The 22,838-nt window shown below is 37.3% G+C and overlaps 4 protein-coding genes across 4 annotated transcripts; all 4 read right to left on the bottom strand.

Annotated features, from left to right (window-relative positions):
• Nucleotides 1-1,355: 1,355 nt before the first annotated feature.
• On the bottom strand, nt 1,356-2,650 carry foxg1c (forkhead box G1c). The gene has a single exon (XM_059331958.1). The coding sequence runs from the start codon at nt 2,544-2,546 to the stop codon at nt 1,356-1,358; it is 1,191 nt and encodes a 396-aa protein (XP_059187941.1). The 5' UTR covers nt 2,547-2,650.
• A 4,839-nt stretch (nt 2,651-7,489) lies between these two features.
• On the bottom strand, nt 7,490-10,880 carry pglyrp5 (peptidoglycan recognition protein 5). The gene is made up of 3 exons (XM_059331305.1): nt 10,417-10,880; nt 8,786-8,904; nt 7,490-7,739 (listed from the first exon to the last, which is right to left on the bottom strand). The coding sequence occupies exons 1-3, from the start codon at nt 10,482-10,484 to the stop codon at nt 7,573-7,575; spliced, it is 354 nt and encodes a 117-aa protein (XP_059187288.1). The 5' UTR covers nt 10,485-10,880; the 3' UTR covers nt 7,490-7,572.
• Nucleotides 10,881-12,025: 1,145 nt separating this feature from the next.
• Nucleotides 12,026-16,540, bottom strand: polr2i (RNA polymerase II subunit I). Its single transcript, XM_059331304.1, has 6 exons — nt 16,381-16,540; nt 16,201-16,255; nt 14,598-14,671; nt 13,846-13,920; nt 12,913-12,964; nt 12,026-12,335 (listed from the first exon to the last, which is right to left on the bottom strand). The coding sequence occupies exons 1-6, from the start codon at nt 16,440-16,442 to the stop codon at nt 12,273-12,275; spliced, it is 381 nt and encodes a 126-aa protein (XP_059187287.1). The 5' UTR covers nt 16,443-16,540; the 3' UTR covers nt 12,026-12,272.
• A 1,405-nt stretch (nt 16,541-17,945) lies between these two features.
• LOC131970655 (complement C1q and tumor necrosis factor-related protein 9A-like) lies at nt 17,946-22,033 on the bottom strand. Its single transcript, XM_059332090.1, has 4 exons — nt 21,660-22,033; nt 20,488-20,584; nt 19,791-19,845; nt 17,946-18,340 (listed from the first exon to the last, which is right to left on the bottom strand). The coding sequence occupies exons 3-4, from the start codon at nt 19,831-19,833 to the stop codon at nt 17,946-17,948; spliced, it is 438 nt and encodes a 145-aa protein (XP_059188073.1). The 5' UTR covers nt 19,834-19,845; nt 20,488-20,584; nt 21,660-22,033.
• Nucleotides 22,034-22,838: the final 805 nt, after the last annotated feature.

Below are 22,838 nucleotides of genomic sequence, written 5' to 3'. Positions count from 1 at the left end.
AAATATCACAAGTTACATCACAGTCTGTTTCAACATGATGATTCCTGTTTTTATCTATCTATCTATCTATCTATCTATCTATCTATCTATCTATCTATCTATCTATCTATCTATCTATCTATCTATCTATCTATCTATCTATCTATCTATCTATCTATTTGAACAAAGCTTCAGCTGCACATCTGAACTCTTCATCTGAAACAATAAATACAGAGAATAAAACAGAGAAAATAGTTTGGATCACATGTGTATAAGGAGGCCTCCTCTCTGCAATTTAAAAAAATTAATAATAATTTGAATTTAAATAATTAAATGAGTCGATCTTTTGTTCTTGTTGTTTTGGTTCAAACCTCCAGAGGAAACATTTAATAGAACAATCAACAACAACAACAACAGGTTTTAATGAGGTGAAAAGAAAACACAATTAAAAATGCATTATTTATCGTTTAATTACACGTAGGCTAATTCAAAATATTAATATCATGTATTTTTTACTTTAACGAAATTGGTGATAATAAATGCACCAAATTTAATACTGTATTTTTTACTCTGTATCATGTTCTGAATTTTTAAACGATTTCACCTCCTTGGACTAAAAATCATTTAATACGCCATTTTAAAGAATAAAAAAATAATAATGATCTAATAGGCTACTCGCTCATATCAGAACTTCCACAATATTTCAATGGTTTTAAAAGTCTTGTAGGTAAATGAATAACGAAATACAGATTTATTATATTTTACATTTTTATTCAAATTCATTTTTAAAATGATATTCTTTGGTATTTTGCAGATATTTCAGATGACGCCATCAGGCCTCAAACAGCGACATGCATCACTTTAATTATTATAGTGGCAAATGCATAAACATGGAAATAATTCAAGAGAGAAGTTGACAAAGTGGAGATTGTTTCTAAAACAGGAATATAGTTTCAGTTGACACATTCAGACCAAGTGGCTGTTAATGACATTTGTTAAAATAATCATTTTGATATTATTCCTGGTTGTTTGGAAACAAATGCGCAAATATATATTTGTACACATTTAGTCCTGCTGTTTATATTATATTTGTTGTTGTTTTTTTTACACAAATTACAAAATAATTACAAAACACGCGTTTTGATGGACTACAGTGCAAAACATTACATTTGGAGATATTTCACTGTAATGCAAAATATGATGTTATCTCTCATTAACTAATGTTTTCATAAATTGGATAAATTGACATCTGCAGGTCCTTTTTTTATTATTATTTTTTAAAAATTTAAATAAGATGCTCCGGCCTTTTATGTTCCAACTCTGTTAACTCAATATTACAGTAATGTTTTAAATAGTGCATACTATGACGTGTTAGTCTATTTCTCTATATTCCAGGACGAGGGGGGGCTCGGAGTGTAATTATGAAAGTCATGGCAGAACCCGCCGAGCTCTGAGTGGCAGCTCCGGGACACAAACGCTCCCGGAGACTGAGTCTTGGCCGCGGCGCACTCCTCTTGGCACGGACTGAAGGCGGCCGCAGCGCAGGGGATCTGCTGGGAGTAGAAGTAGCTGGCCTGTCCGGAGATCATGTTAAAGGAGTAGGGGTCCGACAGCGGCAGGGGGCAGCCGGGGATGGACGCGGAGAAAGCGGCGCAGGCGGCGCCAATCTGGTGGCGCCGCGACTGCGCGCAGCTGAGTCCGATGTAAGACATTTCCTGGTGCTGCACGAAGCGCTCCGCGTCCGCAGCGCTGGCTGCAGCCAGCCGGGCCCGCTGAGACACCAGCGAGGCGGCGTGGTTCGGGAAGCGGGACTGAGCGCTCAGGTAAGTCCCTGCGCCAAGGTGTGTGCGCACTGGCGTCTGGAGAGGCAGGAAGGGCGGCACCGGCCAGTAGAAGGAGCCCGCTGCCGCCAGCGTCACGCTGGTCGCCGTGCCGGACATCAGACCTCCTGCTCCTCGTTTCAGCGCCAGCTTGGTCCTGGAGCCGCCGGCCGCTCTGCGCCGCAGCTTCCCGGAGGTCCCTCCTATGAAGACGTCCTCGCTGCAGGGGTCCAGCATCCAGTAGTTGCCTTTTCCCGGGTCGTCGTAGTGGCGCGGCACCTTAACGAAGCACTTGTTGAGACTCAAGTTGTGCCTGATGGAGTTCTGCCAGCCCTGCCGGTTCTGGCGGTAGTACGGGAAGTTGTCCATGATGAACTCGTAGATGCCGTTGAGAGTGAGTCTCCGCTCCGGACTCTGGCGGATCGCCATCATGATCAGCGCGTTATAACTGAACGGAGGTTTCTCCTCCTGGACGCTTTCTCCTGCTGCTCCGCTTTTCTTTGACTCTCCTTTGTTTCCTTTTCCAGCTGTAGAAACAGATTTTCTCTCTGCTTTAACGCACACTTTGGGCTTCTCAAAGTCTTTTTCACTGTCAAACTTTTCCTCCTGACTCGACTTGTCCCGGAGTTTGTGGGAGGCAGCAGGAGGCTCCTGGTCCTCCATCACTCCGTCTCCTCTCAGCAACAGGCTGCTGATGCTGAATGACGACTTGTGGAAACGCCGCTCCGAGGTCTTCAAGTCCTCCATCACAGAGTCACCAGTCAACCCCTCAGAGGTTCCGCTGATGGGAGCAGCGCGCCAAACTGAACCAAAGATGCGCTGATTCAGAGAGAAGAGACGCGCTGGACACATGCGCACGAGGACTCACTGCCTATAAAAGTAATGGATTACTTTGTGATCTAGAAGTGAAACATCTTGGAGGCGTAATTCGTGCATGTTCCTCCTCATTTTAGAATGGTTCAATAAAGATAATATCTCCATAAAATCAAAGCCGAAAGAATAAAAACCCTGTAACTCGACGTGTTATTGGCAGCCATTAATGTCAAAGTGAATCATATTGAGCCAAGAGACGCCTGAAGCCGCATGAAACGCTGTCAATCTGTCTGACTGATCGCTGAACTCTCCTTCAATTATAACACTTCCGTGACTCATGAAACTCAACCCTCCCCAGTCTCCCAGTCCTCCGGCTCCTCGGGGCGCTCTGCGCTTCTCTCTGCGCACTTTGGTTGACACCATGATTTGGCAACATGCCTTTAAAAAGTGAGAGGTAGGTGTAACCTGAGTGATCTTGTCTGTCATAAGACTAAAAACAGAGTGAAAGAAACAGACAGAAACACGTTGGAGACATTTTTGAAAACAGAGAAAAGTGATTCAACTTATTTCTAAACCTGTTATTGCGAGTTTTAAAGTAAAAAAAAAAAAAAGGAAATGCACCTCCAAGCAGATATTATTTTAAAATCACTTAATAAAAATGCATTACTTCCCATCAGGCAGGTGACAGGTCCGGAGCCAACATCACATCCGGTCAATGAGCTTTAGATTTATCCAGCAGGCTCCTTTATACAGAAACAAAACACACTGTAAAAATAAGAAACTGCTGTTGTTTTTATGGTAAAAACCAGCTGTGGTTTGACATTTTATTTCATATTTTACCGTCAAAAAATAAAAAGTTTTTCCATCAAAAGAAACGCTGTTCTGCCATATAATTGACAAGAAAATACTTTATAAATGCTGCATAAATTAAAGATTTTACCATAAAATATTACAGTATATTTCTGTTAGAGATATGGTGTTTGGTATATTTAACTGTTAGAAAAAGTATTTTTACAAAAGATAAATGCTAAAATTACAGTGATGCTTGTATATATATTACAGTATATTTTTGTTACAAATACGGTGGAGTAATTGATTAAAAAAAAAAAAAAACGTAAAAAAAACAACAACCCTGTTTTGTCTGATATAAACATTTACAGTGTTTCATTGTTACTGAAACTGAATAAACCCATTTTTACTGTCATGGTTTATCAGTTTTTCACCGTAACTTCAAATAAATGCCGTTATTAACAGTGTTTCTACTGATATTTAATAGGGCTTTTCCATCTCAAAAGGAATATATAAAGTATATTTATGATTAAAATGTCTGCAGTGGTGGAGTCAGGACGGGAAACATTAAAAGAGACAGCAGGAATTTTAGGCAGCCTGGCTCTCAATCTTTAGGCTCCCTGCATCTTGTTTTATCCACCATAGTCAAGTCAAAGTTGAGTTATTTTTTATTTTGTTCACCATAGTGCCATCAGATGGCTCTTCTGCTGCTTGTTTAGAGTAAAGGGCCCCGCCCTGACTTCACCAGCGTGTCTGTGAAAGAAAGACGTCAGTGAGTCATCCCGTCAGATATGAATGAGGCATGTTAGGACAGCATGCTGCAGCTTCAGGAAACAAAAACTAAAAATACTCCAACAGTTCATAGCACACTGAGTCCAGCTTTACATGCAGATAGATCAGGGATGGGCAACTTAAATACTGCAGGGGCCACAGTTTATCATGGCCACTAGCACAGGGCCACATATAGAAACTGACATTTTAAATATGTTTACAGTGCAGTAACTTAACAGGCTATTTCATGCTCTAATGCATGTTTTACAGTATAAATAGGAACACAAAAGGTTTGAAGAAAATAAAAATAACCACTGACTGTGATTTATTTTTTATCAGTGTAAGAACAGCAGACCAACATTAATTAAAGAAGTAATTTAGTGCATTTCTACACTGAACCTTTAAGAAGCTTAAATGCATGTAGTTGTACTGAGGGCCTCCTCCAGTGAGGCTGAGGGCCGTCTGAGGCCCCCGGGCCTCCTCTTGCCCATCCCTGGTCTAGATCATGCTAAGAGTCATCATCCAGCAGGTTACCATGTAAATGCTCCTGTTTGCCTAAAGAGGGTTGAACAGAGGTCAGCTCAGCGGCTCATTTGGCTGAAAGTAGTTTTATGTAAAGTGAAGCAGCCAACAACATGCTGACACAGTCTTCTCCTCATTAACAAACAAAACACACAAACAAACAGGAATCACTGACATTCACTCTCATACTCTAATTAACAAGATACTGCACAACTGACTTCATTCATTTGACAAGAAAAAATATTTACCTTAACATATTTTATTTAAATATAATATAGATGTGTTGTGGTTCTCACTGATCAAAGTAAAAAGTATTTCATGTAATAGAAAAATACAATTAATAAAGGAATAAACCTTTACATATACATATATATGTATATATACATATACATATATATGTATATATACATATATATATATTTATCAGACAAAACAGGATTTTTTTTACATATTTATTTTAATTTTAAATACATTACTCCACTGTAAAATACTCTGGCACTGTGTTTGTAACAAAATTATACTGTAATATATATATAAGCATCATTTTAGCATTTATCTTTTGTAAAAACACTTTTTCTAACTGTTAAATGTACTAAACACCATATCTCTAACAGAAATATACTGTAATATTTAATGGTAAAATCTTTCATTTATGCAGCATTTATAAAGTATTTTCTTGTCAATTATATGGCAGAACAGCGTTTCTTTTGGTGGAAAAACTTTTTATTTATAAGGTAAAATATGGAATAAAATGTCAATCTTAAACGTGAAATCAACAGTGTTAATATCATTTTAGAATAAGTTGCACCTTATTTATGACGGTAAAGTTCTGGCGACCAGCTGCTGGTTTTTATCCTAAAAACAACAGTTATTTTTTACAGTGTGTGGTTTGTTACTTGACTTCTATCAGACGATATAATGAAAGAAGAGTAATGTTGTGTGTGTCAGACAGCAGAATGACGAGAGGAACTCACATAGAACGTGTTCTAGATGTTCTCTGATCTGATCTTTAATCCTCAGCTGCTCTAGTCAACACTTGTTTCACACAGAAAGCTCATTGTTGTCTCAACACTTCTAATCCTCTTCTTTCTTTTCTCCCTTAAATATCTGATTTCATGTCTTGTGTTGCACACAAAGATGTTGCACGTATAGATATATAGACATATTTAATCTCTGTCTGAATGTTTCCTCTGACCCAAATGGTGAAACTGAAGAAACTAGACAATTTTCTTGCACAAGCAAAATGTTTTAAAGAATTGATCAAATGATCATAATGTTGCTTAAAACTGGTTTTTATTTCCTGAAGACAGGCAGAACATTTAGACCCAAACACACTTTAACTTACATCACCATCCACCAATAACAAAACCGAGCAAATTAGTAAAAAGTTAAATGTATTGACACCTTATAAGGAGGTAAAATGACACTTATGCAACTAAAAGCACAACAACAAATTCAAAGAATGTAATGAAATCAATTAGAAGGAGTTACGACAACTAGATGTGAACTAAAGTGCATTTACTTTCAAGCATTTGTCCCATGAGGACAGCTAAACCCTTATATTATATAATATATATATATATATATATATATATATATATATATATATATATATATATAAAGTTATAAAGTTAAAAACCAGAAGCAACGATGCACCACGGTAACAGCTGTTAATTTATGGAACAAATTGGAGAATGACTTAAAAACATGCAGTAACATTAATTTATTTAAAAAAGTACTTAAAAACAGGATGATTAATTGATATAAGTTAGAGTAATATCTTTTTTTTCTCTTCTTCTTTTTTAAGGAAGATGGAAGAAAGGAGGAAGAAGGGAAAATCAAGCAGCTTCTCTTTTTCTCTCTTTTGTGCTTATTTCTTTTATTAATAAATAATATATTGTACATTTTTAATTTTTAAACTAACTTGAATAAGCTGCTTCAGCCTTTTCGGTAAAAAAAGTCTATTATCAATCTTCTTTCTCACCGATACACAAGACTTGTGTCTTGTGTATCGGTGTATTAATCCACATTTCGATAGGTCATATAGTTTTTTATCAATCCCTGTTCAATGACCATGATCATTTTTGGAGAAATTCTGAGATTATAATGGGTGTGTATTGCACAGAATGTTCGTGTCACAGTGTGTGACATCATCGCCAGAGTGTAGAGGGAGAGAAGAAATTGTCAAAAAATAAATTTGAAAACTGCGCTCCAGGCCGCAAATTTCACTCTACAGAGATAATTTATACATAGAAACGTAGGAAAATTTGTCTTCTCACTCACAATCCTCTGGTAAAGCTGTCAGAGTTATAGTTTGGGCGTAGGACGCACAGATGAGCCACCAACACCACCAACAGCCTCATTGGCTCCCATATTAAAAACGCAGGAAGATTTCAGAAAAAAAGGGACATTTAACAGTTTTCGTAGATCGCTCTAACAAAGCTATTTTTTCATTTTTCTTAAAAAAAAACAAACATATGTAGACGTTCAGGAAGAGCTCAGGATGCTCAAAGTGAAGTCGGATCAATGATAGGTATTATGGTTTTGCCAAAAATGCTTTCTGGTCGAGGCCAGAAATTTCAGTCTGTCCACCTCTGCTGTCACTAAGCCGGAACAGGTGCCAGTTAATTCTGTTGATTGCTTTGATCTGATTGATGTGATTACAGTTACAGATACACACACACGCACTAAAGTGCGCACACTCCTCACACATGCATACATATGCTTCAAACACACACACACACACTTTGAGGTTAAAGGGCATAGTTTGAAATGTCTGAAGAATATCATCATAGTGTACACACACCGGCAGTATCCCCCGTTTTTCAGAATTTCCCCAGGGGAAATTTTGTAGTTATTTTTATTATCATTATTATTATTATCTGAGTTTGTGTATTTCAGCGTAGAGTTTGTCTCCAGGACATTGAGTCTGTCCCAGGTCTCTGTGTCCTAACAGAGTGAAGTCTTTGTGTAAGAATCCTTCAGAGACTCCAGACTGAAGCAGCAGTTTGACTGACGACACGGACGCTGAGCTGGGAGACTCACCTGGAATCAGAAGAGCATCAGCATTATTATTATTAGTAGTATCATTATTGTTATTATTATTATTATTATTATTATCATTATCATTATTATCATCATCATCATTATTACATATTATTATTATTATTATTAGTATTATTATTGTTATTACTATTATTATTATTAGGGCCCGAGCAGTGAGTAAGTCAGTGAGGGACCTTTTGTATCCACAAGGATTATTTTCTTACTTCTTTTTCTTATTTTATCACTTTGGAGGAAACAATGAGGTGCTTGTGAGACTAAAAAACAAATTAAATTTGTCACAGTTGTGATCTGATCTGGTTTCAGGAACGAGCGAGGCAACTTGGCTCTGTAGCACCCCCTACGTTACTCCCTGAGCTCCAAGATCGATGAAAATGTATAAAATTCAGTCGGCTTATAGAACTCTTCCAGACAAACAAAAAGTCAACAGGACCCAAATCCTAAAGTCAACAGGAAGTCGGCCATTTTGATTTGTATGGCCATTCTTCAACATTTCTACGTGTCATACTTTAACGAGCGAACGTTGGGTGTGAGGGCCCGTTCACTGCTAGTTATTATTATTATTATTATTATTATAATATCCAGCTGGGTTCCTCTATGCCTTTTCCAAAGACACATTTAAGCACTTTTCAAGCATTTTCAACATGTGTTCTGAAGCTTTTCCCGCTCTGGTTATTTATTTATAAACTGTACAGTAGAAACAATATACTGATTATTCACTTCAAAACTTTTAATTATACTGTGATATACATAACCAAAATTATGTTTTGTGACAACATCCTAAGGACCAAATAAATAAAATAAATGTTTCACCTGTCTGTAAACAGACTTTGCTTCCTATAGAACCTACATTTGAAGCATTTTCAAACTTTTTAATTTATTGTGGTGTTTCCATGGGAACCTTGTGTATTAAACACAGGAAGACACATTCAGAATGTTGCATCACTGACTTCATCAAACCGTCCTAAAGTTATTGTTATGTATGTATTTATGATCTGCTCTGATTGTTGCACAATAAACGTACTTACTAGTGAAATCGCCCATGAAAGCGATGCCTAGCGAGTCGTGGTTGTTTCCTCTGGCGTGGGCCCCGACCACGGCCCAGCCTCGGCCCTCCCACACCGAACCGTCGGCTCCCACCACAAAACTGGAGCAGACACAAAGAATCAGGATATAATAATATAATTAGTTCGGTTCTTTATTGTCCCCAAAGGGATCATTGTTATGATAATTATGATTAATATCTCCTTTATTTCACCTGATAAAAGGTTAAAACATCTCTTTACCAGAGACCTGGCCAAGGAACAAGCATGAAAAGAGACTAGTAACAACATTTAAACACAGTTATCATAAACAGTTAAATACAATTATACAGCATCAAAACAACAACAACAACAACAACACAATAACAGTGAAAATTAGCAGAAACCAGCAGAATAAATACACTTAGATGTCCTCCAATATATCCCCATTATGTGACAACACTATGAAACATGGACTGTTAGATTAGTTGATTTTCAGAAACATAATCATAAATGATTTAGCTAATTAACTCTATAAAGCCTGAACCATGAAATAATTGCTAGAAAATTTTATTTTTTTTAAAAACTGGAGTGTTTATTGAATCTGCTGACAAATAATTAAAACACTTTTTCCTTTAACTAACAAAAACATATAAAACCTAACATTTTTAACCGATTAAGACTTTAAATTTCCTTTTAACATTTTCCAAAATATCAATAGCAAAATATATATTTTTTCCATATAATAACATCAAACATGTGACATGAAGTTTTCCTGCAGCGGTGACGGATCCACAAGTGGAACCTGCAGATCATTTTAGCTTCATCTGGTATATTTGTGCAGTTTGTTGCTCAGTTTGTTTATCTTCAACACATGTAAACATCATCAGGTTTTTCAGGAAAAATAAATCACACTGATGATGTCGAGGTCTCAAAAACGAAAGCCAAGCGTCTCAAATATGATCCACTTGGCTTTATAGGGTTAAGTAATTGTTAAAATAGTCAATATTTCTGTCTCTCAACGGAGATTTCCTTCTTTTCTTTGTCACATTAACCCTTGTGCTCCACTTCACAAATGTGGTGCAAAAAATGTTCACCTCTTAAAAAGGGGTATAAAAATATATATGAATATTTTTTTTCACTTTCAATGCATTAAATCTTTTGACCAGCTTCAGTCTTGACCATAACTATAAAATTTACATGTATTTCTTAAATAACATTAACCCTTTAATGCCCTTTTAGAAATGTAAATCCACATGTTTTAAATGATAAAAAACAAAAAATATGAAATATTTTCCATATACTAAGTGCAAACTGGAATTCTGGGATTATTAGACCCTTGGATACCTCAATAATTATCAACAACATTGATTTAAATGCATTATTAATTTTTGAGCAGTGTGAGTTTAAAAAAAATACCCCACCTTTTATCCTTGGTGCAAAAAATGTTCACTTCTTAGAAAGTGCTATAAAAATATTATATTTTACTTTTTTTTATTTCAATGCATTAAACTGAATATCTTCAACACAAAACATCTAAAGACTTCACTGTGGACTCAAACTGGGACATTTAAAGCCTGATAAAGCAGATAATCACGAGACTGGTGGTGAGAATAAGAGTTCTCAGAGATACTGACTTATATCCAATATCATCGAAGCCTCGGTCCATCATGTGTCCTCTCTGGATGCTGACCAGGCGCCTCATACACTCCTTCTGGTCTTTGCAGCGTGGGAGGGCCGTGTGGTGGATGACAACTCTCTTGGCGGGACTTTTCAACGTCTCCCTGTTCTTTGGAGCAGCTGCTCCCCACTGCTGCCTCGGAACAATGTTCACTGGAAACCAGTTCAAAGAGCATATTCAAAACAAAGAAACTGGCTTCATTTAAAGTGTAATTAGCAGAGATAGTTTATAGTTTATTATTAAGATCCCCATTAGCTTCCTGGGCTCCAACAGTATCAAATATATAAAAATAACAATATATAACAAAACAAACATTGTAAAAATTAAAAACAAAAAACAAATAACAAGTGAGCGATATGCTTCACTTTACAAAACAAAAAAAGAGTGAGCGTTTACACTTCTTAACTGTGCTTCATTCATTCTTCGCTATATACTAAATAGTTAATATCAGGGCCGGCTCTAGAGCGCCATCTGCTGGAGGGGCAGCCAGTCACCCTCGAGGGAGAAAAAAAACCACAAAACAAACAATAATCATTTCCGATGCCCATTGTCCCTTCGTGTTCTGTCTTGAAAATAATAAATATTAACCAAATAAAGAAACAGATAAACAATGACATTTTCTCACTTGTGGTGCGGAGTCACGTGACGTGTGGTCATTGCCTTGCCCCCCTTTAGACGGTCAGATCGCCCCACTTTAGAAGTCCCAATCTCTTTTTAAATGCTGTTTTGTGTGAAGACGTTTCATTTGTATTAGCTTGCTAGCTAAGTTGAAATAAAGCAACGCTAGCTTAACACAGTTTTTTGCGCGGTTTGCACTTTCATTGTCTCGTCTCTAACTTTGTTAGCGTCTCCAGCTGGGCTTCTTGTAAGTTAATAATTCTATAGACAGACAGTTGTATTATATAGCCTGGTTGGCACCATGGGCAAACACAAACTGGAGTTCCCCTCCATGAAACAGCAAGCGGAGCTGTTCAACACCAATGGATCTGGTCTAGAGCACCAGCTGGACTAGAGCCGGCCCTGGTTAATATTAATATAATAATATGAGCAGCTGTTGGTGGTCGTACCTGTCTGGGCCATAGCTCCTCTCTGTAGAAGCTTCAGGTGAGATGTTAGTGGTCGTACCTGGTCAGAAGCGTCAGGTCTGAAGGCTGCAGCAGGAGGTGCAGCGGTTTTATCAGGAGCTCGTCTCAGGAGGAGGCGTGGTCACGGGAAGTACACCTTCCCTCTTCTTTTTGTTCCATGTTCATGCAGGAACATACCAGTTATTTATGATGAGTAATAGTCTCCGGTTACCCAACAGCTCTGGGGGAATATACGTGTTTGTCGAAGGAGGAAGTTGAATCGGCGTCGTCAACATTCCACAATGTGACAGAAAAACGTGGCGCGGCTGCTTCACAATGAACGAGGAGTTCTGGGAGTTTTTAGAGGAAACCAGTGCTGCCTGTTTTGTAAGATCATGTAGTTTGTCTGATTTCACAGCAGGAGGAAACAAGAAATTTCTGCCAGCAGCTGCTGACAGTTCCTACAAGTTAGAACATGTCTTCATTAAATACTCACACACATCTGAAACAAATTAGTTTCTTTAATCTAACAAAACATGTTTGAAAATGACAACTGCTATAAAAACTATTAATACATTGTATTCACAAGATGCTGTCTGACAAACTGCAAGTCACCAAACAGAGAATTCCAGAGTCACAAACCAATAAACTGCAGAGTAAAGAGAAAAAAAGACTCTGAGTTGCAGCTTTTTGTGAAGAGCAGAACTGAAAATAAAACGGTGAGATCTCTTCTTTTCTCTCTGCAGCTTCACTCTGTCCATCTGTGTCCACAGTGAGGCGCCGTGCAGACGTAGTACAGCCTCATGGCGTCCTGTCGGCACAAACAACATCAAAAACTCTAACACATTCCTTGACAAAACAATATTATATATATATATAAGACTACATGCATTATGTTTCATTAACCCTCTGAAATCTTGAGCTATTATGTCTGTTAAAAATCAGTTAAAAATCTTCACCATGTCATGTTGGTGTCAGTTTTGTCAGCATTACCTCTCCTTTATGTCCTGATAACTAATGTTTAACTTTGACTTATCTGATCAAAATTTTGAACCCAAAAAAATATAAGGAAACATAAAATCTGATCTTGAAAATGATGTTTAAAAAAACACAGAATTTTAAATATTGCAAATATGAACTCAGGTTGCATATATAGGTATAATGAGGATAATATCTAGTTCTATATTTTATACTTAATATATTTGACATTATCTCCAGTTTTACTTACTGAATATCATCAAAAAAATCTGGTATGGAGTTTAAAGCCAGAACTTTAGAGGGAAGCTGATGGAGAGACTCAATGTTCTTCATTTTTATGTCTTCAGGTCATGAAGAAGTTAATGTTCAGCTGGTTTCATGGACTCTAGAGGGTTAACAGTGATCATTACCTCAGCCTTCATACTGTGAGACTGGAAGAACACTGCCTCCTTGTGGCCGCATCTGGAAGAGACAACGTTAGACACATTTTAGAAACTATTACAAACACAAGAAACATGTTAGAAACTATTACAAACACAAGAAACATGTTAGAAACTATTACAAACACAAGAAACATGTTAGAAACTATTACAAACACAAGCAACATGCTAGAAATGATAACAAACACAAGAAACATGTTAGAAACTATTACAAACAGAGCTGCCCACTGTTACAACATCTCATTTAAATCAGTTAAAGTCCTAAATGACTAAATGATTAAATGACTAAATGACTAAATGGTTAAATGACTAAATGACTAAATGATTAAATAATTAAATGATTAAATGACTAAATGATTAAATGACTAAATGCGGCAGCGTGCTGTAACGTCTGCTGGTTGATCCTGCAGAATAAAAACCCCAAACAGGTTAAAACCGTATGTGAGCTCAGTTAAAGACGACAAAGTGGTGAAGTATTCTATATTATATGAATGAAAAGCGCTATATGAATAAATAAATAAATAGTAATAGGCTTTCAAACAGGAAAACGTGTCAAGATGAAAAAAAGAAAATATTCTGTGGTTTTTCCCTTTTTAAGTCTATAAAACCTATTTAAACTAAATATTGTCTTGTTTTGTGTTAAATAAATGGAATATCTGAATAATGATGATACGTTGACCAACACATTTACTCTGTTTCTGCTACGAGTCTAATATATTTATCAGTATATATATATATATATATATGTACTCAGATAAAAGACTGCTGCTGTGAATATGAAATGTCACATTTCTACCCTATTGTGGTCAAAAATCACTTATTGCACCAAAATAAGAAGATGAAAAGTTGTTTATGAACAATTAGAGAGTGATGAGTAAGGTCTGACTTATTGTAATAACTCACTTGGGACAGGGGTGGTCCTCTGTCCTCGGTAGTGTCGGGTCCTGAGACACGTCAGCGATGATTTGTGTCAACTCGCTGCACAAGTAAAAGAAGTAAAATGATAAATGAGTTAATTCAGTTTCAGTAACAATGAAACACTGTAAATGTTTATATCAGACAAAACAGGTTTTTTTACATTTAAAAAAATAAACTTACATTACTCTACTGTAAAATACTCTGGCAATATACTGTAATATATATACAAGCATCACTGTAATTTTTGCATTTATTTTTTGTAAAAATACTTTTTCTCACTGTTAAATGTACTAAACACCATATCTCTAACAGAAATATACTATAATATTTAATGGTAAATCTTTAATTTATGCAGCATTTATAAAGTATTTTCTTGTCAATCATATGACAGAACAGCGTTTCTTTTGATGGAAAAACTTTATTTATATGGTAAAATATGGAATAAAATGATAATCTCTAACGTAAAATCAACAGTGTTAATATCTTTTACCGTAATATTAGAAAAAGTTTCACCGTATTTATTACGGTAAAGTTCTGCTGGTTTTTACCATAAAAACAACAGTTGTTTTTTACAGTGTGGTTCACACCACAGTGAAAACTTCTAATCCTGAGATGGACAGAAACGTCCCGCGTTGCCCCGGTAACAACCTGTTGATGATGTCACAGGGTGACGTGTTCAGCTGGACATCAGTACAGCAGGTGAGAAGTTAAAATGTCTTCTTTTCTGTTTTACTTACTCCACTTCGTGGGTGATCTTGTTGACGTAGATGCAGCTGTTGTCGGCTTCTTGTTGGTAGTCACAGTTTCTGCACTGTGGGGAGATTAAATTAAATTATGATTATAATTAATTATTACAGCCATTCAACAGACACTTTAGCTCACTGCATCACAGCTGGAGGTGAAGAATAAGATGAGAAGTTGGACTTTGGTTTCGCACCATTTCATTAATTGGAAGCATCCATATAGAGAACCTTGTTAAAAAGCTGAAACCAAAGTTAGGATTTTATTATCGTAATGAGGCTTGTTTCACTATGTTAGCCAGGAAAAACCTTGTACAGGTCAGTCTCCCTTCTGAAGTGTCCTGGATTATAGGGATCTTCTCCATGCTACATCTAGTATCTATTAGACACTGTTTACCACAGTTCTCTAGGTTTCATCATTAACTCTGCTCCTCAGACTCACCACTGTGTGCTGTACAGCTCAGTCAACTGGCCCTCACTAATACTACACAGAAAACTCCATCAGCACATCTTCATCTACAGGCCATGCTGGACCTGCTCCTTTCTTACTGATGTTACCTCCTGACAGATCAACAGCTCCTTCCTCTAAACGGATCATCTACCGTGTTCCAGAGTTCTACTGAGTTCTCCTTCTTTGTCCCGTGATCTTAGAATAATCTACAAACTGGGTTATATTTTACTAACCTAGTATATCTGGGAACATTTAAAGCAATTCAAATGGTCCATGTTAGTGAAAAGTGCTCTTGTTTTACCTGAGATGGATTTAGTTCCTTCCTCTACGTATAATGTGTTTATTTTCTGCTGTTTTTACTAATAAATAATGTTCCCATGTTTTGTCATTTTAATCTGTAATCTGTCTCCCTCCAAAAAGAGATTCCTATCTCAAGGGACTTCCTGGTAAAATAAAGGATAAATACATTTTTTTTAATAGAAGCATAACATGATCATTAATATTAGCAGTTAATGTTAAACTTTGATAGAATCTCAGCTGAACGGTGTAACTACTTGTGTCAGATTTGACTTTGACTGAACATTTGCTCTCACTTTGAGATAAAAATATCTGTAGATGTGTGTGTGTATGTGTGTGTGTGTATGTATGTATATATAATATATATATATATGTATTGTATAGAGGTGGTTCATAAAAGGTCGTTTGTTTACTCTGCACCTTCTGCTGGAATCTGCTCCAGAAAGACTGGAAACTAACTGACTTCATTTCTTTGAGCACTTTTAAATCCAGAAGACAGAGTTATTGAGGCCAATTGTTTCTCATAACGTGTTTAATGTCTGTGTCGGATGTAAATATGTATTTAGTGTTTGCTGCCTCTTGGCCAGAGCTCCCTTAAAGAAAAAGAGCTTCTTAATCTCAATATAGGGATATTTCCTGGTTAAATAAAAAAATAAAAAGAATATGACTTTTGTTCCATATCAGCCAGCCAAGAACACAGACATGACATGTGAAACACATCAACCAAGGAACACTAATGTGTCATGATATTCATTTTTTATTTGTTTAATCTTTTGGTTTGTGAATCATTAAAACACTTTGTCCTGTTTTCCTCCTAAACATCTAAATAAACTATAAATCATGATAACTCACCGCGTAGAGCAGGATCCGGTTCTCCTTGTCTTCTTTAGGGTACAACATGTTGTTACTGGAACACAAATAAATCCTCTTTACTGCTTTTAATGATCTCTGAACACATGCGGTTAGCATCGTTAGCTCCCCAGTTAGCCTCAGAAACTGCTGTAAACAACCTTTATTATAACATTAACTCACCATTCCTGACAGAACCGGATCCCAACAAATCCGGGTTCATAATTTCCAGTTTCTAGATCCATCTGGAGATCTCTGGGTTCAAGACAGAACTGATAATAACAACAAATAATAAATAAATATGATTTCTTCTACCGCCGCCACCACTTCCTGTCGTTTGAAAACAGACCATCTGCGCATGCGTGCACTGTTAACGGCTGTTTGGCGAGACAGCGCCTCCAGCGGCCGGAGGACGGAAACACACCGTACAATCAAACAGGCATGAAAGGGTTAAAACCTCAAAGTCTTTGAATGTTTGGTAGTTCTGAGCAGAGTGGAAGGAGTTTAAACCAGAAATAACGTGCTGGAGGATCTGGGATTAGTCAGGTATTAGAGGCTTTTGGCGGCAGAATATAAACAGTATAAGTTGAATTCCTTTTAAGGTAAAAGTAGACCAAGCAGCGTGCGCATTAATGGAAAACGTGCTCTATATGTTGGAGGTGGGATGATACAATCCTGGTTTACAGAATTATTTAAACGCCAACACAGACAGAAAAAGAGAGAGAACTCAGGGCTTTTATTGGAGGGATCCCTTTTTTCAGCAGCCCTTAAAAATGGACAAGTTTTCTCCTCATATGTTATATATGTCACATATGTTTTACCCAGTCAGTGTATTCTGATGTCTGATAATAAAGAAAACTAAAAGGAACTTCCACCTGATCTTTGATTCATTTTCTCACTCAAGAGAGCTAGTTATTCGACTACACTATACAAACTGAGCTATTTCCATTCTTTTTTTACAATCTCTAGTTGCCACTTCTCCTGTCCTCTCCTCTCTGCTCTGTGTAAACAGCCTCTCCTGTCCTCTCCTCTCTGCTGTGTAAACAGCCTCTCCTGTTCTCTCCTCTCTGCTGTGTAAACAGCCTCTCCTGTCCTTTCCTCTCTGCTCTGTGTAGACTTCACATCGTCACTGCGGTGCAGAATTTAATGTTTGTAACAGGATCAAGTTATTTAAAAATCGTCTATTTTAGGTGACGTTTCAAACAAGACATTTTAAAAAGTGATTTTGAAGAAATATCACAATTATAAGTTTTGTTTAGCTAGCTTGCCAGTGTAACTTGTGTATTTAAGCTGTACCTGGTCTGTATGAGGCCTAATTCTATTTGCCACACTGATAAAAAGGTGTCTAAAAACCAGATAAAACAGTAAATCTGAGGGAAATGATCTTGCTGGATGGACAGATAATTTACCTTGACAAGATTTCTTAAATTATGATTATTAAATCTAGAAATAAGCATGTTGAACACTTAAAATAATAAATTAACTCAAGATAAATGATCTAACACTTCTAAATCTAATTTTTTTTTTATCTTGGTAAGAAACAAATAATTTGCAGTGCATATGGTGTCCTATCATTATTGGTATTTTGTAAATTAAAAACCAAAGTTAATTTCACTAAAACATTGACATTATTGATGCGAAAGCAGAAGTTAAAATACATAAAGGAACAAATGTCAGTCACCAACAGAAACCCTGAAGAGGCTGAAAGGCCCAGAGCAGAACTTTATTAATGTTTTCATTAAATGCCATCAACCCAAACGAACTCCAGTAAAAACTGTGTCGTTGTCTTTGGTGGCGAAGATATCGTTCCTGCCGGGCCCCCAGAGATCCACCCAGACCTCGTCTCCTCCAGCCAGACGCACCACGCAGCTCGTACTGGCCATCTGGCTGCTCTTCTCCGGCAGCGTGGTGTGGTACAGAGACACCACCGGCTGCCCGTTCTTCACGATCGCACACTGGCCCAACCCATACGTAGACACGTGCACCGTGAAGAGGTAGAACCCGTCCACGGGGCAGCTGAAGACCCCCGAGACAGGACTGTAGCCTCTGCCCTCGTTCACCAGCACACAGCAGAACTTCAGCACGCCAGAGTGGCACGGGTAGCTGTCCTCCTCCCTCAGCTTGGCTGTGAAGGCCACAACACCTAGAGAGGGTGACATCATCATTATTAGAGATTATTATTATTATTGGCTGTGAAGGCCACAACACCTAGAGAGGGTGACATCATCATTATTAGAGATTATTATTATTATTGGCTGTGAAGGCCACAACACCTAGAGAGGGTGACATCATCATTAATAGAGATTATTATTATTATTGGCTGTGAAGGCCACAACACCTAGAGAGGGTGACATCATCATTATTAGAGATTATTATTATTGGCTGTGAAGGCCACAACACCTAGAGAGGGTGACATCATCATTATTAGAGCAAGGAGTGGTCTGTGTGGGTCATAACAAGCAACAGAACACAAGAAATGTGCATCCATAGAGAGTGTATGAAATGATTTGTCTGGTGTTATAAGTTGGTGAGTGTTTTGGGAAGCTGTCCTCTCTCAGCTTGGCTCTGAAAGCTACAACACCTAGAGTGGGTATAATCTAGTTTTAGTTTAGTTTTAGTTCAGTTTAGCTTTTTTATTTGGAACATGTGCGAGTAACACAACAAAGTAAACTGAAAAACAAACAAATCCAATGAGAATAATCAAAACAACAACAGCAATAGTCAAAACAAAAACTATAATGTGAACACAACATGTCTGAAAAGGATGAAGCATAAAATGCTTATTTAACCCTTCTCCACTAATAAACATACATATTTACATAATACATATTTACAAAAAGATAGATTAAATAAACAAATACATGAATCATTTATCACTTATGACATTCATAATCATGATTATTAGTTGAAATGAAGCTTTGTGAACCGTGTGTTTTATTTCTTCGCCCCACTGAGAAAAAGCCAACTTGTATTTTTTGGCTTCAAACCGTGATTTAAGTTGGTAAAATGACTGATATTTAGGGCAATAATGTGAGTTAGCACAACAAAACAAGCCAGTTGTCTGCTGAAAAACAAGTTGGTGAGTTGTTGTTACCTATATCTTTAAAACAAGGAGCAATAGTTCTGCTGACTCTGATTTCTTTGTTGTGACATGTGGAAACTTTCCTAGTTGCTCTAGAAGTCTGATTGTGGCAGAATTCAGAGTTGAGCAAACTCAAAAGCAAAACTTAAAATATTTAGTTTAATTGTCCAACTTAAAATGTTATCGAAGTTTGTTGCTTTGAAGTTTTGAGTTCAGCCAACTTTTCTTTTTTTGCAGAGTAGATGGAGGTCCTGGCTTTAAAAGGCTCTAGTAATGGTAACTGAGTGTTTTCAGCCCTTTGTTGAACAAAGAGCGCCATCTAGTGGACTCAGAAAATAAAGAAAATGGTTCATTAAGCTTCGTACAGCTTATTAGAGCAAGGAGTGGTTTGTCCCTCACAGCCTCATTTATACAGTCACAACATGCGACCAACCCCTAGAAACGTGTTTATGATTGTACACAGTGAGTCATAGTGTATAAAATGATTAGTGTGGTGTTTGTAGTTTTCTACCTGATGGAGGAACGCTGTCTCCTCGGCCTGGTTCATAAGCCATGACTTCAACTGTCTGTAAAAAAAGGAATTAAATAAATAAGTGCAGTATGTTGAAGGTTACAACATGATATCAGTAGCTGCTTTCAGACCAGCTGTGATATTTACTCTCTGTGGCGTTTAGCCTCCAGTCTGAACGTCCTGTAACCTCCAGAGCTTTAACATGAGACTGATGGAAGCAGTACTAGTAGTACTCCAGTACTACAGTACTAGTAGTACTACTGTACTCCAGTACTACAGTACTCTACTGTTACTCTCTGTTACTACCATCTCCTCCCACTTTGTTCCACAACGCCGAGCTGTAAAGTGGATGGACAACAATGTTCCGCTGTTGTGGAATCAGTCTGAATGTCCTAAAGGTTAAAGAGCTTTAAAGCTCTGGTATGGTGCAGAAACTCAGTATGAAGGGTTAGTGATTTAACTCTTCACAAGCTGTTTGTTTTTCCGACTTGTAATATAAAAGTAAATGTTGTTGTTATACACAAGAAGTCACATAAATCACTCATTTATATGGTAAAATGACTTTCACTGGGTTTCTCTAATCAATGCACAACAAACAGATACTAACACACTAACAAGAATTGTTTGCAGGTACTTTCAGATGCAACATGTTGCATTAATACAAAAACCTCTAACATGGGAGCAAAGAGCTTCTTACCTGTCTCTGTCCTGCAGGAGAATGCTGTAAATGTTAAACACAAGTAGAGACGCAGGCTGAAGTCGTTCTTCTGGTTTCCTGGTGCAACCTGTTTGTTCTGCAGCTCAGAACATTTCAGAGTATTTCAGAACATTTCAGAACATTTCAGAGCATTTCAGAACATTTCAGAGCATTTCAGAGCATTTCAGAACATTGGAATGACCAGGAGATTCACAAGATTAAAACTGACAGAACACTTTGTATAAATGTTTGTTTTTTAAATTAAGGATTATTGCTTGTTGCTGTTGACATAAAACCAGAGATGCAGTTGGACTGGAGACTGAGTAACTTTATCCAGCAGCTGTAATAAAAACACAGGAAGTTATTTAACACAGTGAAACACTACACACTGAATTATGTAAATATTTTGTTTTGAACTTCAGTTTTTGTGGTGACTGTTTTTGCATTTGGATGAAGAATTATACATTGTTCTCATCATAGATGCTGCTACAGAGAAAACAAGAAAAGTAACTCATAATTCAGTTTAAACTAATTTAAAGCCAAATAAACATACTAATACCACAGTGAATAAATCCTCGACTTCGTCAAGAATTAAAAATGTTACTTAAAAGTACAAAGTATTAGCATCAAAACAAACATATCAAGGTATCAAGCCAACAGCAACAACTCAGCATAACTGTATATTATTATCATTATCATTATTATTATTATTACTATTATTATTATTATTATCATTATCATTATTATTATTATTATTATTATTATTTTGTGTGATTGCTTGCAAAAGCACACTAACTACTATTCACCGGGACTATTCTTTTTTTTATTCTTCCGTTTCTTCCGTGTCATTTTTCGGTTGACTACTCCTCCCAGAGTTTTGGCCACACATACAAAAAAAAGGTATCAAATCGACCGGCTCGGCCATGACAAGTGTGCTATGACTTTTCTAAGTTTCGACAAACGGTTTTCAGATTATTGGGTAAAACACGTCAAAAAATTCCCTCAATGTAACCCTATGGAGAGTCTAGAGTGGTGATGTCATCACGTAGAGTGTAGAGGGAGAGAAAGATTTGTCAAAAAATACATTTGAAAACTGTGCTCCAGGCCGCAAATTTCCCTCTACAGAAATAATTTTTACATAGAAACATAGGAAAATTTGTCCTCTCACTCACAATCCTCTGGTAAAGCTGTCAGAGTTATAGTTTGGGCGTAAGACGCAGAGATGCGGCACCAACACCCAACAACAGCCTCATTGGCTCCCATATTAAAAACGCATGAAGATTTCGGAAAAAATGAGATGTAAGAGTTTTTTTAAATCGCTCTAACAAAGCTATTTTTTCACTGTTCTTAAAAAAAAAAAATGCAGACGTTGAGGAAGAACTCAGGACGCTCAAAGTGAAGTCGGATCAATGATAGGTATTATGGTTTTGCCAAAAATGCTTTCTGTTCGAGGCCAGAATTTTCAGTTTGTCGAACTCTGGCTGCTCAGTGTGGCAGAACTGTCTCCACCTTCAGTTAATTTCAGTTGATTGCTCTGCTCTGATTGGTCGAATCCACCTGGCCACCTGGTTGCTTAGCTACCAAAGCCTCCCCCCTCCCCCCTTCCTCCTCCAACACAGACATTCTAACTGATAACTGTCAGTTAACTCTAACTGTCACAGACATGGCGTTATTACCTTATAACTTGACCATACATTGTCCAATCTGCCTCAAACTTGTCATGCATGATGATGGTTCATCATTTACCAGTTCTACATAACAATGTTTCATAAATTCTCGCCCTTTTTGATTAGCCATGCCCCCTTTCATAACTAATGAACCGTTTGTCCTAGAAACTTGTATAAAGTGTCAGATTACTCGGCATAGAGTCCCTGTTTAACTGGTGATTGATAACCCCGCCCCTTTTTATTAGCCACGCCCCCTAATAACTAGTTAACCGTTTGTCCTAGAGACTTGTATGAGGTGTCAGTGTACTCAGCAGAAAGTCCCTGTTTAATCCCTGCCCCTTTTGATAAGCCACGAGAGTCACGGTCCAGAGGCAAGCACACAATCAAAATTTCTTTAGAAATTTTCTTGTTATTCTTCCGTTTCTTCCGTGTCATTTGTCGGTCGACTACTCCTCCCAGAGTTTTGGCCGCACATACACAAAAAAGGTATCAAAACGACCGGCTCACCCATGACAAGTGTGCTATGGCTTTTCTAAGGGTTTTGACAAACGGTTTGCAAATTATTGGGCAAAAACACGTCAAAAAATTCCCCCAATGTAACCCTATGGCAGCTATTCTCAGCCTTTTTGAGTCGCGACCCCCAATTTAACATGCATGTTGTCAGCGACCCCCGCTCACTGAACA

Source organism: Centropristis striata, chromosome 4 (genome assembly GCF_030273125.1).
Source record: "Centropristis striata isolate RG_2023a ecotype Rhode Island chromosome 4, C.striata_1.0, whole genome shotgun sequence".
In the NCBI taxonomy this organism is placed as follows: domain Eukaryota; kingdom Metazoa; phylum Chordata; class Actinopteri; order Perciformes; family Serranidae; genus Centropristis; species Centropristis striata.
The sequence above is the reverse complement of the archived record's forward strand: the minus strand, read 5'-3'. Positions and strand labels throughout refer to the sequence as shown.